At 34.3% G+C, this 13,621-nt stretch overlaps 1 protein-coding gene across 1 annotated transcript; it reads left to right on the forward strand.

Moving 5' to 3' along the window:
- The first annotated feature begins 7,514 nt into the window (after positions 1–7,514).
- On the forward strand, positions 7,515–11,847 carry LOC128208894 (probable hydrolase PNKD). Its single transcript, XM_052912626.1, has 5 exons — positions 7,515–7,646; positions 8,954–9,072; positions 10,229–10,341; positions 10,986–11,044; positions 11,826–11,847. Exons 1-5 carry the CDS (start codon positions 7,612–7,614, stop codon positions 11,827–11,829), a joined length of 330 nt encoding a protein of 109 aa, XP_052768586.1. The 5' UTR covers positions 7,515–7,611; the 3' UTR covers positions 11,830–11,847.
- Positions 11,848–13,621: the final 1,774 nt, after the last annotated feature.

Raw genomic sequence — 13,621 nt, forward strand, 5'->3', positions numbered from 1 at the left:
GAAAAATGCATAAAACATCAATTTTGAACTTAAATATAAAAATCTGCGATCTAACTTTTTTGTCAGCAGTCTTATATAACTGGTTTCCATAGGTTTTCATAGATTTTCGCAAAAAAAATGGCTCCAAGACAAAAAAAAAGTTGTCAAAACGTTAAATCCGTGAGAGTGCAGCTTTATAGGGAAACGATTTAATTGTTTTTATTCTTAAATGCCTAGTTTAAGGAATGTTTTGCATGACAACCTGCTGTGCATTCCTGCTAATTGCACTGATGTCACAGTAGGGGCCAATATCCTGTGTATTTGTTTATTGGCTCAGGGCCATTTATGGTCCATTTCCACTATAAAACCTCCAAAACTGCACAGCAGGATACTCAGATCAGAGATCTGATAAGACAATTGGGCAATTAGATTAAGATCAATACACAGAGGTTGTTCACTATACACGTTTTGTTGTTGTTGTTTGTTTTTTTACAACTGGAGAAGGATTAAACTAGGCCTTTAATGCATTGTTATGTTTACCTTCATTTGACTTTAATGATCAAAACAAAAAAGAATATTATTTGAGTGCAGCTAAAACAAATATTTATTTTGTTATTATGTAGCATTTTTATAATGGGAATTTGTAGCCACGTAGTAGTAAATTGAAAGACAAACATTTATAAAGGCTAATATTTTTTATCTGTTCTCAAACCATTTGTTTTGTTTTTGATCATTATAATTAATGATGCACTCTTACTCAAAAATAAGATTTACCACAATTAATAATATTGTTTTAATATTCCAAATAGGATGAATAAATGTCAAAAACAATTGTCCTTATGAAGGATACCGAGCATATAAAAAATGAGCATAAAACACGGTTTTTCAACCTTATGAGACCATAGTAAACCACAGTAAATCTTTTAGCAATCAACAATCATTTAATATTTTTGCGCTTTCTGCTATTAAATACATGGTTACAATCTTGTTATCAGTAATTAATATTTTCCATAAATGTATTATTTAGTAAGTTGTTTTAGGTTTATCAGTCAAAATTGATGTTTGTTATACATGTTTATGTATTGATTTTGAATAAGAGTGCCACTATAAGTTCAACATATACTGTATTATTATTTATATTTATTGTATCAACATATTGTGTGCCCCTTTAAAGTATATTTAAATGCCAAAAAGGGAAATGAGTTCGAAGTGACTGCAATTCCCAGTCAAATTGGGATTACCCTAAGGTACATTATTAGGGGTGCTGGATGGCTGTTTGAGTCTATTTATACTCGCACTCGGGCAAGGCCCATTCAGCGAGTAATCCGATAAGATTATTAGTCATATTAATAAGAGGCTTACAGACTTCAGTACCGAAATAAGGTATCGTCAGATCTACTTTTGGAAATGACACGTTAAAAGCATTAATGCGCCGGGGTTACAGTATGGGACTTTATGGGAGGTGTTATGCGGTTTAATATAGTGCGAATCAAAATACCACTTTATTTTAATACTTGATAAGAGTGCAATGTTAATCTTAATTTGAAAGCAAACCGAAGAATCTTAATTAAATTTAAGTGAGGAAACGAGGGGAATAGATAATAACGCCGAAAATTGAAATGTGTTGACTAAAATAACCTGTCTTATTTTATTTACTACAAATAGTCAATACGTCCTTAGCCTATATCGGGTTTCATAACTTTTTTAATTAACTTTACACTAGCAATTCGCTTGAAAGATGAAAGAAATATTCATATTGTAGACTAGTAAATTTCGGTTTATCAGTTATTATTATTATGCAACTAACTAATTGTATTAAACAATGATATATCATCAGTTTACATTTCTTATCGGTTACAATAACTGTAAAATCACGCTTGTCCCGCCTAAAGCCTTTCAACGCTATCATGAAATATAACGAGGTACTTCAAAAATAAATGTTATCAATGATATTAATATATGATATTATTGCCGCCATTTTATTATGGCAATCCTATTCTAACTCATCGGTCAAGAGCCGTCTTAGTCATACACCTTAAAGGCTTACTTTAAGGAAGGTTTGGCATGATAGTCCCCTGTTGTGCATTTCCTGCTAATTACACTGGTGTCACAGTAGGGGCCAATTTCCTGTGTATTCGTTTATTGGCTCAGGGCCATTCAGGGTCCATTTATATAATAAAACATCAAAAACTGCACAGCAGGATACTCAGATTGGAGATCTGATAAGCCGTATTGGCAATAAGATTAAGATCAATTAACAGAGGTTGTGTACAAATACACGGTTTTTTTTGTTGTTGTTTTTTTTTTTTTGGGGGGGGGGTGGAGGTGTCACTTATAGAAGGCTTAAACTAAAATTATAAGCAGAATCTATGCAATTAATATACTTTTTTCTCATTTATTTTGAAGATAGATATTATAATAGCTGAATAACAATCCCCAACATGTTATAAATAAAAAACATATCTATATTGTTTCATATTTTCAGAAGATCAAAAAATTAATCGCGCACGCGTTATATATTAATACACTTACGATATCGTTAACTCCAAAATCGAGATATCGCCTGTAAATTTACGATCTTAAGCCTAAATTAAGACCTTTACTGAACATGACTCAAGTGTTTGAAACAACAATGAAAACGTCCTTCAATTTTGAAGCGGCGCATATACTAATCTCATATGCTCTGGCCAAAATTATTTGGACGATGAAATGAGGTTTGCCAGTATAGCAATCGTAAGTTTTAAAACTCGAATCGAAACGTCCGTTCAAACAAAAACATTTATGTAGAGTTCACTGATATGACTCGAACTTTATTTTAATGATGCAATCCTTGGCCAAAATTTTCACTTGACGGAATATTGTAGAACGAAGCAAAGCTAAATATTCGGCCAAAGATTGCATATCATTAAAATACAAGAAAATCTAAAATATTACACACGTGAAGAAGCAGAACATCCCATAGTCTTAGCTTTTAGAGGCTAAGAAATATTTCCATATATTTTCTGTAAAAAGAGTTAGTTAGAAAATAACGTCACTTGTTTGATTACATCGGTTGTGACCCGTGGTGACTCATTGGCTGATATAAAGGCATTCGCGCGGCATTTCGCGCTGAACACTAAGGGCGTTTTTGTTGGTAATAATCTGGTTTTGGTTTTATATCGGTTTTACGAACTGTGTATTTGTTGTAACAGTTTCAAACAAAACCAAAACCAGTTTTAATCGTTTCATTAACGAAAACTAAAACCGGTATTTGAAACTATCGAAACCCCTACCGGAGGCGGTTTTATCGGTTCGTTCCAGAAAGGTAGCCTTAATGTTTGATCTTCTAAACGACAATGCCGGCCCTACGACTTAATCGTGTATACGTCCATAAAAGAATATGGCATAGGTTAAGACAAGTTACACATACATGACTGTCCTTTTGAAATCCAAAACAATCCCGAAGAAATCTAAACTGGTACCGGTGAAGTCCAAAATGGTCCCCGTGAATTCGAAAATATGCACGTATTACTTAAACACGCTATTAACAAAACATTTACGTTTACATTACAACAAATAATGATGTAAACTATTCAGTTAGATATTGGCTAAATCTATCAAAGCCACAACCTTTAACACAGACGATCTCTTATCTAAGGATTGAACAGTGCACGAATTTATTGATAAAGAAATAGTCATCTGATTTCCCATTTGGGCCCATTTCATTAGGGCTTTAACTAGATAAGACAGAGAACGCATCTGCGATGCCTGGCCTGCATTGGTAGTTTACAAATTACAGCTTTAAAGCTGCACTCTCACAGATTTACCGTTTTGACAAAAAAAAAATTGACTTAAGAAAGGGAGGAACTAGTGGGTCAAATAAGTGCGAACACCAAATAAGTTAGAATTCATTTTGCGGATCTTCAAAAAATGGTGCGAGCTTTCACGGCCTGCGGTCTCGCTGCACTCGCTCCATTTTCTGCACTCGAGCGAGCTGGCCGCAAACAAATGTACAAACTGCAGAAGCACCGGACGATGAACTTTTAGAGTACTTTTCGTTAAAAATCAACAACTTGAAGATATTTGGATTATTATTTATAATATGCATTGTACATATACTTGGATGACATGGTTAATTTTGTCATTCATAATGATGTTATGCTCTTTTTAATAACATAATCTTTCTGATCTCTTTCGCATGAGAATAAATATCAACAAATAACGCATATTTTGGTACTGAAATGTGCTGGCTTGGTTGTATATTATTAAAAAGAAAGTTAGTAGAAGATCTAACGTAAATACTCGCCGTGACGAGTCTTTTGACGATTTTTTTTACTATGGCAGACTCGTTACAGGGATAAACAAGAAATGTCAACATAATAAAAACAAGTACTCCTGATCGCTCATTATTGTAGCTAATAAAAAACCCATACTCAATATAGAGTTTTCTAACACAAAGTAACTCCATTCCTTTATTACTAAAGGTATCAGCTTATCAGCTTATCAGCTGATATTATGAGCTAGTATTTGTAAGTATACAGCTCTTAACAATATATTAATTTCAACTACATCGTATGGAATGTTTTTCTGGGAAAAGTCAAACCAGTAGGCAAATTTTGATTTGCATAAATAGTAGTCAAGTCTTACTGAATATCCGTTGAGTGATGATCGAGTGCCTCTTTTTGGAATGACTCTTGATCCAAATTTACAGCCCTACTCTTCTTGCTGTGGATAAGATAAATAACATTTCTATTTTAAGCTGCACTCTCACAGATAAGCCGTTATCACAACTTTTTAGTATTTTTTTTCTTTGGATGAGCCAAATTTTGCTTAAATATCAGTGATATAAGACTGTTGACACGAGTTTCATATTTCCGTTCGAAAGTTAATGTTTTATGGCTAAAAGCGTTACTAATGCTTTAAAAAAATGCATAAAACATCCTTTTTTGAACATAAATATGAAAACCTGCGATCTGACTATTTGACAGCACTCTCAGTCTTAAATCGCTAGTTTCCATGCATTTACGCAAAAAATGGATCGTTCCAACACACAAACAAAAAAATTGTCAAAACATTCAATCTGTAAGAGTGCAGCTTTAAATTAAAAGCATTCGTATTGTACATAAGCGATACTATTTCCCGGTCTCTCCTCGTAAAATCCGGTCTCATCCGGTCTCATAATTCCCGGTTCACTTATGGCCCCAGGCAACGCATTGTAGTGCCGATGTATGTTAAACTAATTTGACAGTCTTATTTGCTTTTATATGTTTCAAAATGGAATAATATATATATATAAACATTATATTTTAATATATGCAATTTGTTATAGGTGTAAACTATTTATGCAATTTGTTATAGGTGTAAACTATTTATGCAATTTGTTATAGGTGTAAACTATTACGTCTCCATTTTTCGTGCTATTCGCTAACATTGAATACATTCGAATATCTTCGTCATTATTACACAACTTTAGTAAAATATTTTTGTCTCCTGCAACTTTGCAACGAATTTCCAACTGTTAATGAAATATGATGCTGATTATATTATTTATTTTCAAATTTGGTTATATGTTTAAATCATAGTATTTTTGAACTTTATTAGAGCCTTTGCATAACAATCATTTATTCTATTAATATCATTGCCTTTATAATTAACAACAATATTGTTATACTGAATATGAATTTGAGAAATTATAGGTATAGACATAACTAAATGTATGAACCGAACAGTAGCCGTGCGTGTGTAATAAAACTGGCTTATCCGTTTATCATGTCCTTAACTAGGGACAGGCGCTAATCTCTGACACGCGTTGTATAGTGCATTGACAGCTTTCATGGTATGACATTATTGTATATTGTAATGAACCTGTTATGAAGAGTTCCTTGAGAAAATATAATAAGTATGATAATAATTAATTACCTACTGAAATATTCGGGAGGCTATTTTATAAATGAAATATAACTTACAAGATACATGTACATGAATCTTTATTTAAAGTCGAGTACTTTTTATCAAGAAACATTAGCTAAATGAGCATTTTCCGACATGAATGACCTGGAAACAACAACCATCCTCAGTTCAAATACACTTTTATGGCACGAATCACTGGACAACTAGCATACAGACGACCAAAGGTACTGATAGCAGTTATAACTTTTACATGTTAGGGGAAAGCATAAAATTACCAAAGAACAATATTCAAATACAACTAACACAAATTTATAAAAGTAACACATCTCAGCTAATGAAGTTCCGCGAGTTCAACAACAACCAAATGTACATGACTGTGGTGTCTTTGCAATTGCTTTTGAATTTTGTTTTTAGAATGGCTATGTTAATACAAATGTCAAGTTCGTTACGTAAGTGAAATGAGGGAACATCTAGTTAGCCGTCTAGAAAAAATATCTGTTTCCTAAAAAATGAAAAGTCGCGATCGACAGCGTTTTCTGGTATCCCTAAAACTTTCAAAATAAAAACATTCTGTTCATTTGAAATGCTAGAATGCGTCGTTATGTTAGTTATTTGCGATAATAGAAAATGCAGAAAAAGATTCCACATGAAATGCGTCGGCATAAAAATTAAACATAGACGATCAGTCAGTTGGCAGAAATACATTAGACAACTGGTGGTGGCAGTGCATTGACGGCAACAAAATCAATAGTTAAAGATGCACTATTACTCCCAAATGATTTATACTACAATCCATGCTGGTGTTTTTTTAACTTACCAAACATGATGAATACACATCTCATAATGGACATCGTGATGAATTTGAAAGAAAAGTGAAAAAACAACACTGTAAACATTTTAGTATTCATCAATCATTTAATATGTTTGCGTTTTCAGCTATTAAATACACGGTTACAATCTTATCAGTAATCTATATTTTGCACAAATGCATTATTTAGTAAAAGGTTAAAGGTTTATTACTCAAAATGTATGCTTGTTATAAATGTGTTTGTATCGATTACAAATACGAGTGTCACTTAAACAAAAAATGTTAGAATTCCTGAAGTATTGAGTTGACTTGCAAAATTAATTTACATGTATTCATGCATTGTTTCTATTTGTATTTCTATTATCATTAGTATACTTATAACTGAAGTTAATATCGAAAAATCAAAATAATGTGTTTGTTATCATGAGTCATTACATTAATCATAGTACATGTGTATATTTCATTTCTTTTTATCTTTGCCTTAATTGTTTTATTGATACAAAAGCTAATGTTTGTTTTGTTAACAACGTAAATCAACTTGCAATCCTTCCCCCCCCCCACACCCGCGGTCATTCACGCCCGATACGTACTATACAATTTTGAAAACAGAGACCGGATGAGACCGGGACCCGGAAATAGTATAGTATGTTTTATATGATCTACATGAACACCAGTAAATTGTAGCTACATTTTCGTGTTAACATTTATTAATTTACTTATACTTACTTATATATTATCCTAAATATGATATAACTATATTGAGCGTGTTTCAACACCAATCCATCTGCCCCAAATAATAGTGTTGACTGTTTCACTTTTGACAGCAGACGGATGAACTGTTGAACTGTTGTCTGCCAACAAGGAAAGAAATGTTATTTTTCGCCTATTAGAATGTTTATTTACTCGACAGGCTGGCTTAATTTTTAAAATCAGTTATGACGAAGCAAGGGAGTTGTTTGTTTAGAATCGGGTACGCAAAGTTTTCGTTTTAGAATTAGCTCCAATCCCAATACATTATGATAAAGTGCGTGTATTCGGATATTACATTCGGATAAATATCTCGGTTGTTAACTTGACTATAGAAGATATATTGGGCTCTCTGTAGTTCAAAGCTCAATGATAGAGCCTCTGCTTTCTTGAAAGACACTGGTTTCAGACACTGACTTTCATAGCAAAGACGATTATAAAAAGGAAGAAGTGGTAGTGTTAGTCGATACAAACAGCCACTTCAGAGTCTTTTTAGATTTTTGTTTTGGCGACTCTATACGTCCATTTTCCACTTGTTGTTTTCCTAGCCAAGACTGACAGATCCCAGCGCTAAGTATGTCGAGCACCAAGATAACACGCCCATGTAGATGTCTGAATGTGGACTGCACTAGTCAAACATTAAGGATAATTTGCCTCCCTTTGCATATCATTACCAAATAACCTATATACTCATTGGCTGTTCAGCCTAAGTATCGAGCGATTTCATTGGATATAACAAAAGTATTGATCATTTGCTCAAAGCGAAAAACAAGCATTTGATCTGTCATTTTTACGACAGAAATAATTCAGGTGTTCCCAAAAAAACTTTTCGTCCGGCCGGACTACATCTGAGACAGTTAACTTGCACAATCTGAAAATAACTCAGGTGAACGAGCAATAGTTAGTTTTCATCCCAGCTTTATGTTTGCATTGACAAGTTTTAATTGACATTTCTAATCTAAATTGTTTATTAAACTGCTGAAAATGCTTTTGTTCTTAGTCTGTGCCTATGTTAGTCTACATGTGCCAATGTTAGTCTGCCTGTGCCAATGTTAGTCTGCCTGTGCCAATGTTAGTCTGCCTGTGCCAATGTTAGTCTGCCTGTGCCAATGTTAGTCTGCCTGTGCCAATGTTAGTCTGCCTGTGCCTGTTTTAGTCTAAAGCGTTAGTAAAGCCATACAGTATCAAATATCAAATATAAATGAAAGCTGCAATCCACAATTTTTTGTCGGCAGTCTTTACTCTTATATTACTGGTTTCCAGACATTTACGCAAAAATTTGCTCACTCCAAGACAACAACAAAAAAAAGCTTTAAAAGTCTATCATACTACCTGTAAATTATAACGGCAAAGGCATCTGATATTTAAGCCATGTGCATGATTTACACTTGATACCCAGCTTGTTAAATGAGTGAATGTTGTATTTCTTTCATACATTTACGAGGTGGGTATCAGCACACATGTGCTTTGACATTATTAAATATAAAGTTATTTCAATTTATACATGCTGAGTATTACTATGCATTTCAGGTACTTTCTGTATACACATACCAGATTTGGTCGATATTACCACGGAAAGGATGTCACGAAGGCAAAAGACCAATATGGGGAAGATGGGCACACGGTCATAGAGCCAACCATGTTTGATAGTAAATACATTTTAAAACATCTTAGTTTATACCCTAGTCAGCAACCACAGTACTTTCTTCCGTTACACTTCATACATATTGTGAAAAAATTGACTGACATAAATCTTGTTATATTATATGAATATGCATGAGGCAGGGGAGACAACTCTCTTTCCAATAAATTCACATGTTACAATTAATTACTCTTCACTAATGATAAATCCTGTATTGTCAGTTGTCTCTGCAGGCAAGTGGTCTAAGAGACGGTTTTAAATTTTGTAGTGATCTGGCGGACGGAGTTCAATTGAAGCTTAATTCACCAGAATACTTTTTCTACTTGAAAACATTAGTATGAGTTTCTGAGTTTATAATTATTTTCGCATTGTTTCCTTGCAAAACAAATAAAACTGCCTCATTTATTATTCATAATTAAGATTTTCCTAGCCGAATCATCCATTGACATTAAGAAGCATAGCGGTAATGAGTTTATACAAATTTCCTTTAACTTGATTGTGACGAAAGCACACAGCTTAATTATAGATCATGCTCGAGTCCATTTTCTGGGCAGAAACCAGTACTGGTGTTCATTTTGGGAGGCCATGAGATTGTGCTGCTGAAGGGGATTGAACCCACAACCTCTTGGGTGAGAGGCAGACACTTATGACTCGACCACTCTCACCCTGTTAAGACATCTTTAAATTGTTTATACAGTCAGCGAAATGAGTTTTTTTGGGTGAACAAGCCTAAATTCATATACTTCTGCTTTGCATTATATTTTTATCAAGCCCTGTTGTACAAAACCCATAATTTGAGGAAGCCCAGAAAGCATTTTACCAGTGTAGTGCTTGCTGGCTTGTACTAATTTCGACCACTGATTATGATTGAAGAATTTTACTAATCAGTGTCTTTTTTCTTCATTCATATTACTCTATGATGTTTTATAGAAAGAATTATTGATTTGTTTTTTTTTCTCTATTCATGTTTTTACGATCAAAGGTGAAGGTTGCACTGAAAGGTCATTTGTCAAAAAATCTTGTATTTTGACATGTCAAGGTTGTAACTTGGCAATTGTTAGATTTTGAAATTATTCAGCACAATTGTTTATCATGACTAGACAATTTGTCGCCAGCAAGAGCCATTATCTGTAGCTCAAAGGTCAAGGTCACATTTTTTTCAGAACTTGAGATTACACCGATCCCAGTGGCCCTTGACAACTATGCCTACATTGTCATGGAAACGGAATCAAACACTTGTGTGGTTATAGATGTTGGAGATGATGAGGCAGTATTGGTTAGTTTTCACATTTCTATCTTTAGAGGTTGATTTGACTATTTTCCTCAGAGATTGTAAAAATGAATACTAGTGTCAATTTATGAAGTCAGAGGTTACTCTGGAAGTTTGTCATTGTTTTCTTTAAATATTGATTATACAGTCTTTTTAAAGCTACTTTTAACAGATTGACTGTTTAGACAAAAAAAATTCAATTTTTTTTTTTAAATCAGAACGCAGTTTTTCATATTTATGGTTGAAAATTTTTTTTTATGGCTAAAGCGTTACTAATGCTTTAAGAAAAATGAATTTATTGGCTTAAAACATCAACCTTCAAACGTAAACATGAAAAACTGCAATCAGATTTTTTGTCATCCGTCTTATTTCACTGCTTTCAGACATTTAAGCAAAAATTGGCTCATTCAAAGAAAAAAAAGTTGTCAAAAAGGTCATTTTGTGAGAGTGCAGCTTCAATATTTGTTATAAATACTTTATTAAGGTATTATCTTTGTTACAAGCATACTATTCACATCCACATGAAATGTCTGACTGTATAAGACATGATCGTGTCCCTTTAGTTGTGTTAAATGTTGTTTTTTTCATCTTTTTTCTACATTAATTTATTTCTTTTTCATCCTACTACCAGATATTTAATCTTATTTCAGAGGTTTTTAGACAAAATGAATGTTGTACCAGCTGCTGTGCTAACCACCCATAAACACTGGTAAGATCTTTTTTTTCTTTTTAATGACATTTTTACAATATTTTAAAGGTTATTTATTTAACATTGTTCTGTACAATATGGAGATATATTTGGATGAGAAAACACCTGGGAAAGCCACATGGACAAGCCATTAGGTAGTAGGCTTTCAACAGACCTGATTGAACAAGGCTTTTTCTTTCTTTATTATATAACTATAAACAAATATTAGAGCTTACTGCTTTAATATAACACATGTTGCCAGTAACAAAATAGAATATCGGTTTCATAATCAATTCACCATTATTTGTTGGCATCCCTCTCTATTAATTAATGTATCTTTATTTATTAATTCCTTTGATTTTTGTTTCCCCATTACCGGTATTTATTTCCCCATTTTTTATTTTCCTCTTTTTTTTCCCCATTGAATGGCCCATTATCTATATAATTATGTATGCTTATTTATTAATTCCGTTTGTATGTGTTTTCCCCATTTTTTATTCCCCAATTGTTATTTCCCCATTATTTTTTTTCTTGTTATTTATATATGTATGTTGATTTATGAATTCTTTTTGCAAGGAATATTCCCCAATACTTATTTCCCCATTATTTATTTCCCCATAATTTATTTCCCCATTATCTATATATGAATGTTTATTTATTAATTCCTTTTGTATGTGTATTCCCAATATTTATTTCCCCATTATTTATTTCCCCATAATTTATTTCCCCATTAACTGTATATGTATGTTTATTTATTAATTCCTTTTGTAAGTGTTTTCCCCATTATTTATTTATTTTCTAGTTAGAGATCTACATTATTTGAGGCAATAACAGGTATTGAATGGAATTTCAACCAAATGTACCAAACCTTATGGCCATTAACTCTGCTTGTGCTTACTATCGACTTATGGCCCATAACTCTGCTTGTGCTAACTGTCGGCTTATGGCCCTTAACTCTGGTTGTGCTAACTGTTGACTTATGGTCCTTAACTCTGGTTGTGCTTACTGTTGACTTATGGCCCTTAACTCTGGTTGTGCTTACTGTTGACTTATGGTCCTTAACTCTGGTTGTGCTTACTGTTGACTTATGGCCCATAACTCTGCTTGTGCTAACTGTTGGCTTATGGCCCTTAACTCTGGTTGTGCTTACTGTTGACTTATGGTCCTTAACTCTGGTTGTGCTTACTGTTGACTTATGGCCCTTAACTCTGCTTGTGCTTACTGTTGACTTATGGCCCTTAACTCTGGTTGTGCTTACTGTTGACTTATGGTCCTTAACTCTGGTTGTGCTTACTGTTGACTTATGGCCCTTAACTCTGCTTGTGCTTACTGTTTACTTATGGCCCTTAACTCTGGTTGTGCTAACTGTTGGCTTATGGCCCTTAACTCTGGTTGTGCTTACTGTTGACTTATGGCCCTTAACTCTGGTTGTGCTTACTGTTGACTTATGGTCCTTAACTCTGGTTGTGCTTACTGTTGACTTATGGTCCTTAACTCTGGTTGTGCTTACTGTTGACTTATGGCCCTTAACTCTGGTTGTGCTTACTGTTGACTTATGGTCCTTAACTCTGGTTGTGCTTACTGTTGACTTATGGCCCTTAACTCTGGTTGTGCTTACTGTTGACTTATGGTCCTTAACTCTGGTTGTGCTTACTGTTGACTTATGGTCCTTAACTCTGGTTGTGCTTACTGTTGACTTATGGCCCTTAACTCTGCTTGTGCTTACTGTTGACTTATGGCCATTAACTCTGCTTGTGCTTACTATCGACTTATGGCCCATAACTCTGCTTGTGCTAACTGTCGGCTTATGGCCCTTAACTCTGCTTGTGCTTACTGTTGACTTATGGCCCTTAACTCTGGTTGTGCTAACTGTCGGCTTATGGCCCTTAACTGTGGTTGTGCTTACTGTTGACTTATGGCCCTTAACTCTGGTTGTGCTAACTGTCGGCTTATGGCCCTTAACTGTGGTTGTGCTTACTGTTGACTTATGGCCCTTAGCTCTGGTTGTGCTAATTGTCGGCTTATGGCCCTTAACTCTGGTTGTGCTAACTGTCGGCTTATGGCCCTTAACTCTGGTTGTCCTTACTGTTGACTTATGGTCCTTAACTCTGGTTGTGCTTACTGTTGACTTATGGCCCTTAACTCGGCTTGTGCTTACTGTTGACTTATGGCCATTAACTCTGCTTGTGCTTACTATCGACTTATGGCCCATAACTCTGCTTGTGCTAACTGTCGGCTTATGGCCCTTAACTCTGGTTGTGCTTATTGTTCACTTATGGTATTTAACTCTGGTTGTGCTTACTGTTGACTTATGGCCCTTAACTCTGGTTGTGCTTACTGTTGACTTATGGTCCTTAACTCTGGTTGTGCTTACTGTTGACTTATGGCCCATAACTCTGCTTGTGCTAAATGTCGGCTTATGGCCCTTAACTCTGGTTGTCCTTACTGTTGACTTATGGCCCTTAACTCTGGTTGTCCTTACTGTTGACTTATGGCCCTTAACTCTGGTTGTCCATACTGTCAGCTTATGGCCCTTAACTCTGGTTTTCCTTACTGTCGGCTTATGGCCCTTCTATTACGTCATCAGCCGTAATATTT

Source organism: Mya arenaria, chromosome 1, assembly GCF_026914265.1.
Source record: "Mya arenaria isolate MELC-2E11 chromosome 1, ASM2691426v1".
Lineage (NCBI taxonomy): Eukaryota > Metazoa > Mollusca > Bivalvia > Myida > Myidae > Mya > Mya arenaria.

Excerpts from the sequence above, each read along its gene's own strand:
- LOC128208894 (XM_052912626.1), top strand. The coding sequence starts at position 7,612 with ATGACGAAGCAAGGGAGTTGTTTGTTTAGAATCGG. Across the intron at positions 7,647-8,953 it reads AGTTGTTTGTTTAGAATCGG|GTACTTTCTGTATACACATA; the intron begins GTACGCAAAGTT and ends TATGCATTTCAG. Across the intron at positions 9,073-10,228 it reads AGAGCCAACCATGTTTGATA|AACTTGAGATTACACCGATC; the intron begins GTAAATACATTT and ends CATTTTTTTCAG.